The following is a 13,522-nucleotide window of genomic DNA, read 5'->3' as shown; positions in this document are numbered from 1 at the left end:
AAGTTTATCGCTTTTACCCCCAGGCTTCCCCCCTAAAGTAAATTCCGCTATTTGGAAGAGTGAGTTCATCGTTTAAACGCCGAATGTCCATAAATTTAAATGTACTCAGCAGCCCCCGAAAACTACCCGTTTAATTTGCGTTTTCTCATCATAAAACATAGAATGTGTAATTAGTACATTTATTTGTGCTTCTCTATAGCAGAAGTAACCACAAGATGCCGTGCAGTATAGCCGATTCTTGTTTACAAGTACCAGTTATGATCATACAAACCTAAATTCTTCGACGCAGCGACTATTACCGACATAAAAATTCCAAAAAAAAATGAGTTTTTCAATAGTAAAAATTGAGCAGAAAATTGTATTGAAATAAATTTTATTTACACGTTCTGTTTTGTTACATATTTAAGTTTATAAAATAAAAATTGATATGTTACATTTCATTCCCATTCCGTTTCAAAAACTTGGCAACTTGGGAATTTGTAAAGCATCGTATCGGTATTACCACCGCACCTGCCGAAGCAAGAAACGTTCATTTACAAGGCGGTGCTGGCGGGAGTGCTTCTGTTGCCTTTTGTGATTATATTTTTTGCGGTTGAAGTTTGTGGTGATAATCCTAGTGTTATTGGAGTTTGTCGTTTTATAGTAAATATTTATTTATATTCTGCGATTATTAAAATATAATGGACGAACAACCGAGTTGTTCCAAGAGAAGACAGCCAAATGTTAACGTCAGAAGAAAAGGTAGTGATACGATATGAAAGAATTAAATTGCAGGATGCAGAAAAATGGCATCAAATATTAGCCAAGCAGTCGATATTTGTAGCAGTTTAACAAAAGTATCCATTAGCTGTATTTATCATGTGCCTAAAAATGGGAAAATAAAAAGCAAAACTAGAGGTAGAAAAAACATTGTTTTGGATGACGAGACAAGACATTTTATTTTCGGAGTAAAATTCCAACACTGAAAAAATTTCTCAAGAGCTCGAAAACAATTACTTTTTACCCAAGATATCTAGTAGAGTATTAATCAGAACTATGCGCGAAATGAACTTTCGATATGTAAAAACAGAAAAAACGTTTCGTTTTTCCTTTTGTATGTTTCTCAGCTATTTTGCTTAAAATATGCCGTTCAGACCAGTTATTCAATGTTTTAGGAACATTTTTTCCAGTCAAAAGTCATAAAGAGAGTTTTGTTCCAGAATATTTGTTAAATAAAAAATAAGACTTGTTAAACTGTTTGTTCGGGCTGTTAGGCCGTTGTCTTCTGAGATTAGTTCTCGACGTTTCGCCAACACTAGGGGTTGGCATCTTAGGTATACCACATGCGCTGCACATCTCACATCTTCCTCTTCTTTCTTTAAATTTGGGCCAGTGGTTACCACGATTTGAAAGTCGAATAGTATCAGGTACACTATACTTGTAACATCTTCTTTTTGGACTTGGTCCACCTTGTGAACCTTAAAGTCGCCGAGTGGTAGGACATTGAGATTTTCCGAGGAGCCCCATTGTCAGATCACGTCGGTAATCCAGTAAATTTTTTGCGTTGTCTAAAAGCTGATTGGATATTACGTATGAATTAAGAAATTTAATTTCAATGGACCCCCAAAATATTCTGTGCCAACATTTGTTTAATCTCCTATCCCATAACATTGGCGAAGTTGATCATGGTAATCTACTCCACCCATGTACAAGTTATAATCATTTATAACTTGTGCAGCCGAAACTGGAACGGTCTTCCCATCTTCGAGTTTTCGAGGGACACTCGTAGTCAGTTCCATGGAAATTTGATGCCAAATTTATCACTTTGTTGTCTTTCCATTTGAAAAATATAATATTTGTATTTGAGACCCGGTAATCAAAGTCTCCTCTTTTCATATTTTTATCATTTAAGTTTTTTAGGTTACCTTTTCTGTTTGAACGTATTGTACCACATTCTAATGTTTTTTAGCTTATAATTTTTGCAGTAATTTTACAGTAGTAAAAAGTTATTAAAATATACAGTTCTATGCTTTCCCAATTCATATTCAGTCATTTGCAAAACAACTCGTTCACCGAGTTGATAGTCTTCATATTTATTACCGAAACGAAAGCCTCGTGCCTTGATATATATCAATTTTTTTTATAAATCCTTTCATATCAGAAAGACACCATAACTTGAATCCGCTTTTTATGGGTTTCATGGGATTATACTGCTTTATGGACAAACGATCTTTAAATTTAACAGTGGATTGATCTACGCACACTGTTCTTGTACCAGCATATGAATTTTCAAATTGTTTATTCAATATCTTTGTCAGAAGTCTTACTTTATACAATTTGTCTTTATTGTCCTTTGGTATCATTGAGTTGTTTAAGTGCAAATTAGAGAGAATTTCTTTGAATCTCTTTGTCATAGTTTTTGCCACAAGTGGTATTTGGAAATTAGGGGAAGTGGACCAATAACTTTCGATAGGTACTGGGCAAGATGTGGTACTCCATAAAAAAATTCAGACCTACAAATACTAGAAATTCATTATTCGTCATTTGCAATTTTTTCCTTTTTGGGTTGCATATACATTCTTCTGAAAAACGATATGGTCGGATACTATTCGTGAGACTCAAAACTATACAATAAGCCTCTAAAACTCATACTTTTTCATATTTTAAACCTTTTGTTTGTATATTTCTGAATAATGCGAAAAAACCTGCATTTTTTAGGGGTAAGTCGCCCCGTAAAAAAGGGGGGGGTATTTTTTCAAACTTTTAGAGGCTTATTGTTTACTTTTTTTTATTAGGTAATCCAATGCTCTTTGTTTTTTTAAAATCGGTCAAGTAAATTCGGAGAAAAATGTCCTACCAGTTTGAAAAAGGTAGTTTCGAGAAAAATGCGTTTATAGTTTTTATACCGTAATTTTATTGAATAAAAGGTCGAAAACTTTTGTTTACCTTTAATCGGCCATTCCTGGTGAATATTGAGGACCCTCGTTGTCTAATAATTGCTGTAAGTGACTGGCCAAAAATTTTTTTCTTCTGAATTCGACCTTCTTTTGAGTGCTCACTGCTCCTCCTATTGGCTTGAGAGATACGGTCCTCGTCAACTTTTTGCGCAAAAGCCCAAAAAATTTTGATGCCCAAATGATCCATAATAGTTAGGTAAGTTCTCGAGCCTTCGTTGAAGATAGATGCTGCGATCCACGATGCAATTTCAGTTACATTTTTGCCAGCAAACTTGCTTTTCGGAGAAATATTCCAAATCAAATGGTTGTACCTGTCGTTACTATTTTGAGTATTTTTTCCAAGACATCTTTGCAGCAACTCATCACTACTGAGTGACTCATAAACTGGCAAAATGTACTCACACATGCTTGGATCTAATGGTGGCTTAGGAGTAAAAGGCTCATTTCTCTCCTTACTTTGCAAAAATTTACACTACTCCTTATTACAATACTCGTGACGAGGTTCCGCATCTGTTGAAATTCTGTGATAATAGCCGACAAGAATTTCTTTTTTCATGTTCTCGATGGAATCGGGATATCTCTGAATTGCAAGACTATAAAAAACAGACAATTCTCGAATCATTTAGCCACTTTAGGTTTAGGTACGGCTTGTACAGGGGCGTCATTTTTTATTTCAGTTTTTGATTTTCTACCTCGTTTTACTGGCTTTTTTGAATTTTTTCTTCTCCTCCTCTTTTCTTTACTTTCTTCGTTCTGTCTTTCTCTAACATTGTCAAAAATTTTTTTACTTCAACTAAGCGACGGTACATACGTTTTCCTACGTGAAGAACACACTCTAATTTATTTATGGGTATATCATCTCCATAAGGTTTGCTATTTACAACATTTGTAGAAGACATCATAAACTTCTTTTGATCTATGAAAAATGCTTACGGCTGAGTCACTTTCCATTTTTCCAGCAGATCCTTCGTGATTAGCTGAGCATTCAGATTTATGTTCGTCGTACCACATAGCAAAGTCTGCCCCACCAAACTGAGATTTATGTATATTACACGCTTGACAATATGACGATTTAACGTCCACATCCAAAATTTTGCCTGTAAATTTTCCTATGATTAAAAAAACACCCATTAACGATATGTTTCTTAGCCCAAGTACCGTCCTCTGATACAGTCAAAACGTTAGCTTCATTGCCAGCCTCCTGATTTAATTGTATTTCTTCTTTGACTGCTTTTTTAGTAACAAAATCATTTGTAAACATTGTTTACAAGAAAAAGAGAAATCAAATGATTTCTGCCTAGCGAAACCGAATTCAAATTTTTACCACTGTTTCCTAAAATTTGCGAAACAAACAGCTGGATAAATTACTCGACAAGGGAATCTAAAATTGCATTCCACATGCCGTTTATCCTGGTCAAAATTCGTAGTGAATTCAGTTTCTTGTACTCCCAAACGAAGTAAGTAATAAAACATAATGACGGTACTAGATTTTTGTTTTGATACAGGGCAGCGACAACCGCTGATACGTATTTCGACCTCTTTAGGTCTCGTCAGAACGGTATAGTCACTGCTCTGAACCAAAACAAAAATCTCTCCCGTCTTAGACAATAGTTATCAAAATAACTATATACGGACGTAACTACGCCATCTAAAAACAAAAAGAGAAATCAAACGATTTCTGCCTAGCGAAACTGAATTCAAATTTTTACCACTGTTTCCTAAAATTTGCGAAACAAACAGCTGGATAAATTCCGTTATATACAGTTCTGACGAGACCTAAAGAGGTCGAAATACGTATCAGCGGTTGTCGCTGCCCTGTATCAAAACAAAACTCTAGTACCGTCATTATGTATTGTTTACAAGCTTTATGTATTCTTGAAATTGCAGAATAATAAAGCGTTTCCGATAATGTTGCAGGAATATCCATCAAACTCAAAAATATTTGCACGCCATTGTACCCTACGCCGAGAATTCTCAAGACAAATACGAGCCTCTGATTTATTTCGAACAAATTTCGAAATATACATGGGGAAGATTCAATAAATTTTCTACCACACGAACATTCCACACACATTTTAAATCCAAGGCCTCTTCCTTTTTGTTGGGTAAATGAAATTTCATCATTACATTCTTTGCACTTAATATATTGAGAAAGAGCCGAAAAAACTAAATTAAAACACAAAATCACATACTGCATAGAGCTGTCCGTAGGAGGGTGCAATTCACTGCTTGTTTTTAATTTTTTAGCACATGAACTTGGTAAATCGGAATTTTTTTCTTCAGTATACTGATTGCCAGTAAATTTTCTTTTTTTGTCTTATGTCTAAAATGAGGATTACTCCGATTGACTTTAAAATGACCTCCAGATTTTGACATTTTTTACAATTTTTCAGCTAATTTTTAACAAATTTCACGCAAATAATAAACGTGCTTACTGAAAAAAATAACACAGAGCAACTGTCGAACAGTATAATATCACATATATGTATACAAAAGATGTTTACAACGGGAGAAGAAGCAGCTGGCGCGTCGAGCTACACGCATGAATAGAAACCGGTTTTTACTCATACGCATGCGCTCTAACAAATATGGCAGTAACTTTTTTCTATTACGAATTTATTACTGAAATTTTGAGAGGGAACCATCGAGCAAAAAGACAAAAGAGGGAATGTAAAGGTAGTGGGGGCAAAAATATTGTTAGACAGGAAGTGCCATCTTGAGAGGCCAAATTAAACAAGGAAAGAGAGTCTTTCCTTGTTTAAGAAATCAAATTTAGTTGGGTTATGTTATTATTTGTCCCAACTGTCGCATGAAATCTTATTTCTATTGAAGTTTTTTAACAATTGTTGCACATTTTAGACTATTATCGTTAATATTTAATTAAAATTTTCTCGTCTAAGACACATTCTGAAAACTATTTTATAGCTACTGTTAATAAGTGTCGGAAAATTTAAATTTGGCGCATTCGCATTTCCGGATATGTCCGCCATCAGAGGCCACTTTTTTGGTCGCCTTTTCATAACGATTAGATTCCCTCTTTTGTCTTTTTGCTCGATGGAGGGAACTTTTGAACGTATATAGAATCAAAATATGTAAAAATCTCAAAATCGATTTTTTTTCAATTCCAAAGGAAAATGTCCCCTATATGGCGCCAATATCTAAATTCTGACTAAAAATGGAATCTCTTGGCACTTCAGATTTGAAGTTATCATAATATTCAAAAAATCGAATTGAGACTGTTTTTGCAATAATTAAGGAACAAATTAACAAAAAAACTTAAAATGTCACTTTGCCATATAATTTACCAGTCTTCAGCTGAAGTATTTAAAATCCAAATAGCAATCTTACATTGTTTCTAAACAAAAATGATGTTCAATCTTTTGCAAATTGTGTTAATTACATATTGTCATCTATAAATTTATCAAAAGCAGTTATCAGATACCTGTATCAAAGAGTGTCAGGGAAAAATCGTTACTTCTCTGGTCTATATTATCTTCTTTACATACACTTTACCTGTATATTACAAGCAAGTATATTACAATTTATAATGCCATTTACCTACACTGTTGAAAAATAAATAAAACACTAAAGGATTTACTACAAAAAATGGTTTAATGAGGGCTGCATATTTACAACAAAATTGGATGATTTTAAAGGAAATAAATACGTTTCCAACTTAAAAATATTAATCACATTAAAACTAAGAGTTACACCTGGAATAAAAGAAACTTTCACAAAATCTTATGACGTCAAGAAACATATTATACTTATATTATAAGAGAAATTGTTACTATTGATCTGTTGATGAATAACAACTCCGAGAGATACATTAAAAAACTAACTTAACATTACAAAGGAGGTGGTTTTGGGGATTAGATGAACTTTTTATTTCTTTGCAGCCTTTGAATTGTTTTTAACGGGAGTTTTGCCCTTGGCGTTAGTCGCTGATTTTGCTTTTTTGGCTTTGGGTTCATCTTCATCTTCGTCCTCCTCCTGAAATATAAAAAAATATTGGAACTAGAGGGATTTGGATCAAGTCACACCTTTACTTTTCCATTTGATTTCCGTTTTTTTATGTTCGCCTAAAAAATGGTAATGCCCTGTCAATAAAATTATTGGCCTTATAACCAACCACTCTTTATTAATTGGCTGTACTAAAACCTTATCAATATAATTAGATTACTTTCATAAAAAACACAAAGAAAAAGTAAACTCATGGACATAGAACAAAAGTATGTGACTATCGAAAATAATAAGCAATAGTCAAAGGATTTCAGCACACAAAAATGTCCATCCTCTATATTAACTGCTGGTCTTCAGACTATGGCCAAAATATTTCAAATGTGAAATGAAACACAATAAAATTATTGTATTAAATAATTCATTTTAAATACCACCATCTTTTTCCTTTTTTTTATCCAATACAATCGTCTTTTTCAGATTGAAGTTACATATTTGTGTTCATATACCATACTTAAACGTGAAACAATATTTTTAACCATTGGAATTTACTGAATTGATTTGAATCGTGTAGAATCCATCTCAATTCTTTTGGCTATCAAGGTTTTCTGTGCATATTGGCAAATATTCTTCTGAATTTGTGAGTTTTAAGTATATGTTCACATAGTAATCAAAACATGGCAAATTCCCCTTTTAAAAGTTTCATTTACTAAGTACCTGAGCTACTATGACCAACAGTTCTCTTTTCTCATTTTGCAGAACTGTACAAGACAACAAAGATTCCTTTTTTTAAAGATTTTAATTAACTTTGTAATAAACTTTGGCTGTATTAAGTATTTAGAAAAACAAGTAAGTAAATTTTGCAAACCAGCTTATAAATCTAGAAAACAATGTGAGTTCACAGAAAACAATTCTTTGGACTGGAAAAAATATGTAACAAAAATAAAAAAAAAAAAACCACAAGGAATGAACTAGAAATGACAAAGTATTGGGAAATGTTTGTCTCTTATCTAAATTTAAGTATTTTAAGGTATATAGACTGACAACGAACAGCAAAATACCTAAGAACAAGTGACAGTTGATATACTTCAAGCAGGTCAAATATTCCCTTTACATGCAGCTCACTTTTGCAGCAGTGAGCAGGGAAGTTAGCATCTTGAGTATGTAAATATGTCGCTCACACTGCCATTACTCATACTACTGCCGCTGTTGCATGCTCCCTTCATTGGAGGTTTTTTGGCAGAAATTAAAGGACTTGCAGTGCGAGTGACAGTGACTTGTTTACATGCTGCTCTCTGTCGTGTCAGTGCCTGGACTTATTTGTTTGTTTGGTAAATTATTCTTTAACTATGGTTGAGTGGAGCAATAACCAAGTGCTGAAATTTTTAGAGCTATATGCTACTGAGAGATTGTTGTTGATTTTTCACATAAAGATCACAAAAAAACACAATGTACCCGATGCAGTTTGTCTTTTCAATTTGGTCCTTTGCTGATGACACTTTAAATAAATAATGCAAACTTTGGTAACTGTTCCCAGTTGCCAAATATCGTAATGTTATTGCCAAGCGTATTTTTGGTGGTATTGGAATTCTCACTTTAGTCTGTTTTTTATCATGGGCTCAATTTTCTGAAGCAAAAAATTCAAAATCTAAGCATGACATTCCCAGAGCTGTCCCTGCAGTAATTTCTGTGCTCTTCATTGCTGATGATACACTGATGTATGTAAACAGCCATTTGCCTTAAATGCTGCCATGGAATTATTTCAGACAGGACAGTGGGCAACGCGAGTAGCAGCAGCCATGGCTGCATATAAAAGGGGTAAAATAATATGACAAGCAGAATTAAGGAAAATAAAGGTTGCTGCTTTTCCCAAATTTCCAAGATGATAAAAATATATAATAAAATATGACATTATGTGATAAACCTAATGAGATAAAAGAAAGCATAGAGTAAATGAAAAAAAAAATAATCAAAACTTACCAAAAACATGAAAAATATCAAATATAGATAAAATTAATTATCAAATGTGATAAATCACATCAAAAATATTTTGGGAATTGTTTCCAAAAACATCACAATGAAAGAAATATAAAAAAAAAATGACAAAATTAATTAACATATGTGGCGAATTGTGCCAAAAATGTTTTGGATTTGTGTAACTGAATTTAACAGAACAGTTTGTGCATGTACCTATTTAAAAATGTGTAATCAACATATATTTTCTTACATCATAAAACGGAAATTTATTAAGAAAAGTCAGAAGGATCAAAAACCACAAAAGATCAAGAAACAGTCAATACTTACAGCTCCTTCTTCCCCTTCTTCATCATCCAACATTTCCTCTTCTAATTCGTCCATTTCATCAAATTCTTCCATAGGACTACCAATTAAATGATGGCCTACAATGTGAACTGGTCCATTACCTAAAAATTTACACAATTTTTAGGACCAAACATTAAAAATATACAAATATGATACTTTAATCCTGAGTGACTTCTAAAACTTTTTATATGTCTAGGAAATTAGTATTGAACTTATGTTACGAATCTTCTTGTTCCTACATTTATAAAGAAAAAATAACTGTAAAAAACTTACCTTGTATAAGTGAAAATGTGACTGGTGGGTCTGGGAATGACAGATCTAACAATACTTGGTTGTTTGGGCCTCCGGCTTTTAATGTGGCAATTGGAATTTTAACTGAGTCTTTCCACGTCATAGCTTCTACTTGAACAACATTTACTTCACCTACAATGGGAATTACATATCAAAAAAGCACTCTTTTTTGTATTAAGTCTTCACAAACTACTAATAACCACATTATTCACACAGAATTGTACATGTAACGCACATGGGAAGCTTCATAAGAGAAGAAGACTTGGCTGGATGGAAGTGCATACCACAAGGAACATCAAAAGTGTGTTAAAAATGTTTACATGATCTTCACTAACAATAAGAATCAATTTGAATGGAAATGAGTGTTGAGGACTGCTATTAGCAATTCTAATAAGATATTAGAATTGCTACAATTTTTTAGTGTTTAGACCATTTAATGGTGGGAACATTGAAAAAGGCTTAACATTTCACTTACATACAAAATTTGGATAAATTTCTGGTCCTATAGTCAAGAATTTTTCAGTTCAGTTAAAAGGTAACAAAATGTTGACCTTGAATTTTAATACATGTAGATTTTGCAAAACAGTAATTGGGTTTAACAGCCAGACAGTAGGATAACAGAATGATTTCCATTCCTAACAATAGATCTAAGGATGATAAGAACTAGAAATATGAAGATTTCGCTGAATTTTAAAATCTTTATCGGCATTTTCATAGTATAATTGATAAAAAGAAGGCAATGAGGAATTTTTTGATCAATTTTTTATTTATTTATATTTTTTTTTGGAATTGTGATGAAGACCTAAGTACAATGTGTATTTATGACTCAGAATATTGTGCAATATAATGCAATAAAACCTTACCTAAATAACAACTACGGTTTTTATGTGAAACATGCAAAAGTAAAAAAAAAGTATGTACAGTGGAACATATACAAAATCTGTCTTATCTTCTGCAATGGTGAGTAAACTGAAAAAAAAAATGTTGGAACTAGGAAGAGAGAAAACAAATGTTAATTTTGAAGCATTGTTAAGCATGGATGTAATATGAACTACGCAGAGCAATTTTTATAAGGAAGCAAAGCCAGAATACAAAACATTCAAAAATGGAGGGAGAATTCATGAGTGTAGTTACATTAAATTCTCATGGCGTTTTATTAATTAGCTAGAAACTTAGGGTGAAATTGTTATTGAATACAAAATAACCTTTTGACGAATTGTGCTGTGAGAACTAAAAGAGATAAAGTCATCAGATTCAGCATAAATTTTACAATATTCTGCAAGAAAAGCTATTATTTATTCAGAACAGGCAGACTACTAATTTTTCTTAATAAAAACACTCTTAATGAAACTGTTTTAGCGAAAACGTGTATATTGCATCTAGACGCCGAAATAATGGCGTTTGAAATGGGCGGGCGTAATAAACAAAGTGAATATCTATAGGATTAAAGAAATGTGCAATGTTTTGATAAAACTATCTAAATAAATACTGATTAGATTAAAAAACCGCAAATAGATATATAAAACACACTCACCTTCTTGGGCTTCGGGTCCCAACAAAGCTTGTTTAATGATCAATTTGTGTCCCCCTTGATAATCCTCAGCTCCCTTCGCTTCTGGATCCCAGATTTCACTGTTTTTACCTTTGAGGGTTAAAGCTGCAAAATGAAGAGAAACAACCATTGTTAATTGCAAAAATAACTGCCGTTTTCCTAGTACTAACTACAATGGCGCGCAAATGCCGGCTTCCAGAACAAGACTAACTTGATCTAACGTATCTTTACTGAACGAAGTGACATTTATATAAAAAAAATATACTTCGTAATAATGCTAAAATATGTTAAACTTACCAAAAAAATATTCATCTGCCATTTCTTTTAACGGATGGTTCGTGATTTTAACAGAAATGTTTTAGAAGCAGACGCCGGCAAACGGGTCGAAGATGAAAAGAGGTTGTTGAGTTCAGTTTGTAATGGCGGTAGAAAGAGAAGCCGGTCAGAGGGCGCTGCTTCAGACAACCAAATCCGTTATGGCTAATGTTCCAATGCAGTAAACTTAAATTAAACTTCCAATCAGGACTAATCCAATTTCCACTTCGGAAATCGATTTAAAAAATATTTTCTTTATAATATGTAAGTTGTAAACTGTAAGTTGTTACACACACACTTTATGCATGTTGGACATATTTAGACATCACTGTATCAAAAAATTTACCTCAAACCGTATTTATGATTCTATATATTCTTTGCTCAAACTATGATTTTCTCATTTCTGGATGGTTATGAAACCCACCTGAGAATCACTTATTTATCTTTACAATGTTCTAAATTTTCTACTACGTATATTTTTAAAGAAAGTTTTCAGAATACGACTCTTGATTATTTTAATGGTCTAACATTCATTGAAAACTTTTGTATCTGTTATTTTGGAATCACTACGAAAGTTAAGAGAATTCAGTCTTTGAGTGTACGTTCTGTCTCTACAGTAATACGGTTGTATCTATCAAAAGATTAATATTTTTTATTTAATTATTGTTAACAGCAGTAGCGCACCTATAATTTTCCTGTGGGGGGGGGGGGTAGTTTTGATTGGGCACCGAAATATGCTACCTCCATTTTGAGGCCTTAAAATGTGACTAACAGTGTCAGAATAGTGTCCTGGGGGGTTTTAACTCGCAAAACCCCCCCTGGGTTGGCCACGGGTTAACAGTTTTATTGGTATTTCATTTGGTGTTGTGGCTTTTCCGCCATTTATGTGTGTGTGTGTGTGTGTGTGTGTGTGTGTGTGTGTGTGTGTGTGTGTGTGTGTGTGTGTGTGTGTGTGTGTGTGTGTGTGTGTGTGTGTGTGTGTGTGTATGTGTGTGTGTGTGTGTTGTTTGTGTGTGTGTGTGTGTGTGTGTGTGTGTGTGTGTGTGTGTGTGTGTGCGTGTGTGAGTGTGTTTTTGTTTGTGTGTGTGTGTGTGTGTTTACGCAATAAATTACTTATTTTATCATTTCTGATCCTGTAGTTTCTTTTTTATCTTCTTCTTATTATACTTTGTCGTCGTAAAATACCTAGTTGTTTTTTATAAATTTTTCCGTAACTTTTGTTTTGTTTCAGTTATAATTGTGTCGTTGGTAATTTTGTTTTTTAGGGTTTTTCTTATGATCACGGAAGTTGAATTCTAAACAGAACTTTTGTCTTATGGTTTGAACTAAAATGAAATTTTTTAAAACATTCCCCAAATTCCAAGATCAAACTGCAGGGTATTTATACAACACATCATATTGTAAGCACTTTCTTAATAAATGTTTTTAATTTGATAAATAAAATACTGCTTGGTTTGCAGTTTTATACAATCATATAATTCCGCCAAATTTGAATTATATATCGTTAGTTTAGGCGTAAACTGCACAGATGGTGCTACAAAAGAAATAAGTATATTTTTTATCATTTTATTATGTTCAAAGTTTGATTATGTAGAAACAATGGTAGAATGTACAAGTAAAAATATTATATGCGATAATATTTTGTTTTCCTTTAAAAATATATTTCTCATATTTGTCATGATGAATATAGTCATTCATAAAGACATCATGAATTATTTTCTGTGTGTGAAAAAAATTACGACTGCGGAGTGCAAGACGCATTGCTGTGTTTTACTTTTATTTGGTTTTGTATCTAATGTAAATATTCGACAAAAATTAAAGTCATAACAACGACGCGTTGTGAAATTTAAATTATCAAAATATTTTGTTTCCAAATATTTTATCTTCTAAAGTATAACAAAATAATATATGGCAAAACTACAGTTCATAACAGTGCCTTATGCTCATAGATGGCGCTAACAAACGAAAGTATTTCGAATTTATGTAATAAAATAATAAAAATAAATAGTAAATTGGTAAAACTATAATGTACAATAAGATTTTGGTCGACTTAAAAAAATTATTTTTTCATATTTATTTAATAAACAAATCATTTTATTTTACTATTACAGAAATCATGTTCTCAAACATTTTATTTGGAAATTGA

The 13,522-nt window shown here is 32.7% G+C and overlaps 1 protein-coding gene across 2 annotated transcripts; it reads right to left on the bottom strand.

Annotated features, from left to right (window-relative positions):
- Positions 1-6,529: 6,529 nt before the first annotated feature.
- LOC140441605 (nucleoplasmin-like protein) lies at positions 6,530-11,518 on the bottom strand. Of its 2 annotated transcripts, none has more exons than XM_072532444.1 (5): positions 11,359-11,517; positions 11,044-11,166; positions 9,492-9,641; positions 9,201-9,319; positions 6,530-6,929 (listed from the first exon to the last, which is right to left on the bottom strand). In XM_072532444.1, exons 1-5 carry the CDS (start codon positions 11,378-11,380, stop codon positions 6,822-6,824), a joined length of 522 nt encoding a protein of 173 aa, XP_072388545.1. In that variant the 5' UTR covers positions 11,381-11,517; the 3' UTR covers positions 6,530-6,821. The 2 variants fall into 2 exon arrangements, with proteins under 2 accessions (XP_072388545.1, XP_072388546.1); XM_072532445.1 differs by having other exon boundaries at positions 6,779-7,018; positions 11,359-11,518.
- Positions 11,519-13,522: the final 2,004 nt, after the last annotated feature.

The sequence above is a fragment of the Diabrotica undecimpunctata genome, chromosome 5 (assembly GCF_040954645.1).
Source record: "Diabrotica undecimpunctata isolate CICGRU chromosome 5, icDiaUnde3, whole genome shotgun sequence".
NCBI classification, from domain to species: Eukaryota; Metazoa; Arthropoda; class Insecta; order Coleoptera; family Chrysomelidae; genus Diabrotica; species Diabrotica undecimpunctata.
Note: the sequence above shows the minus strand (reverse complement) of the source record. Positions and strands in the feature narration are given on the sequence as shown.

What these genes read in the sequence shown, in the direction of transcription:
- LOC140441605 (XM_072532444.1), bottom strand. Translation starts at nt 11,380, where the DNA reads ATGGCAGATGAATATTTTTTTG. An exon ending in CACATTTTCACTTATACAAG is followed by an intron (nt 9,320 to 9,491) that starts GTAAGTTTTTTA and finishes GTAAATTTTTAG; the next exon opens with GTAATGGACCAGTTCACATT. An exon ending in AAGAAGGGGAAGAAGGAGCT is followed by an intron (nt 6,930 to 9,200) that starts GTAAGTATTGAC and finishes TTTATATTTCAG; the next exon opens with GAGGAGGACGAAGATGAAGA.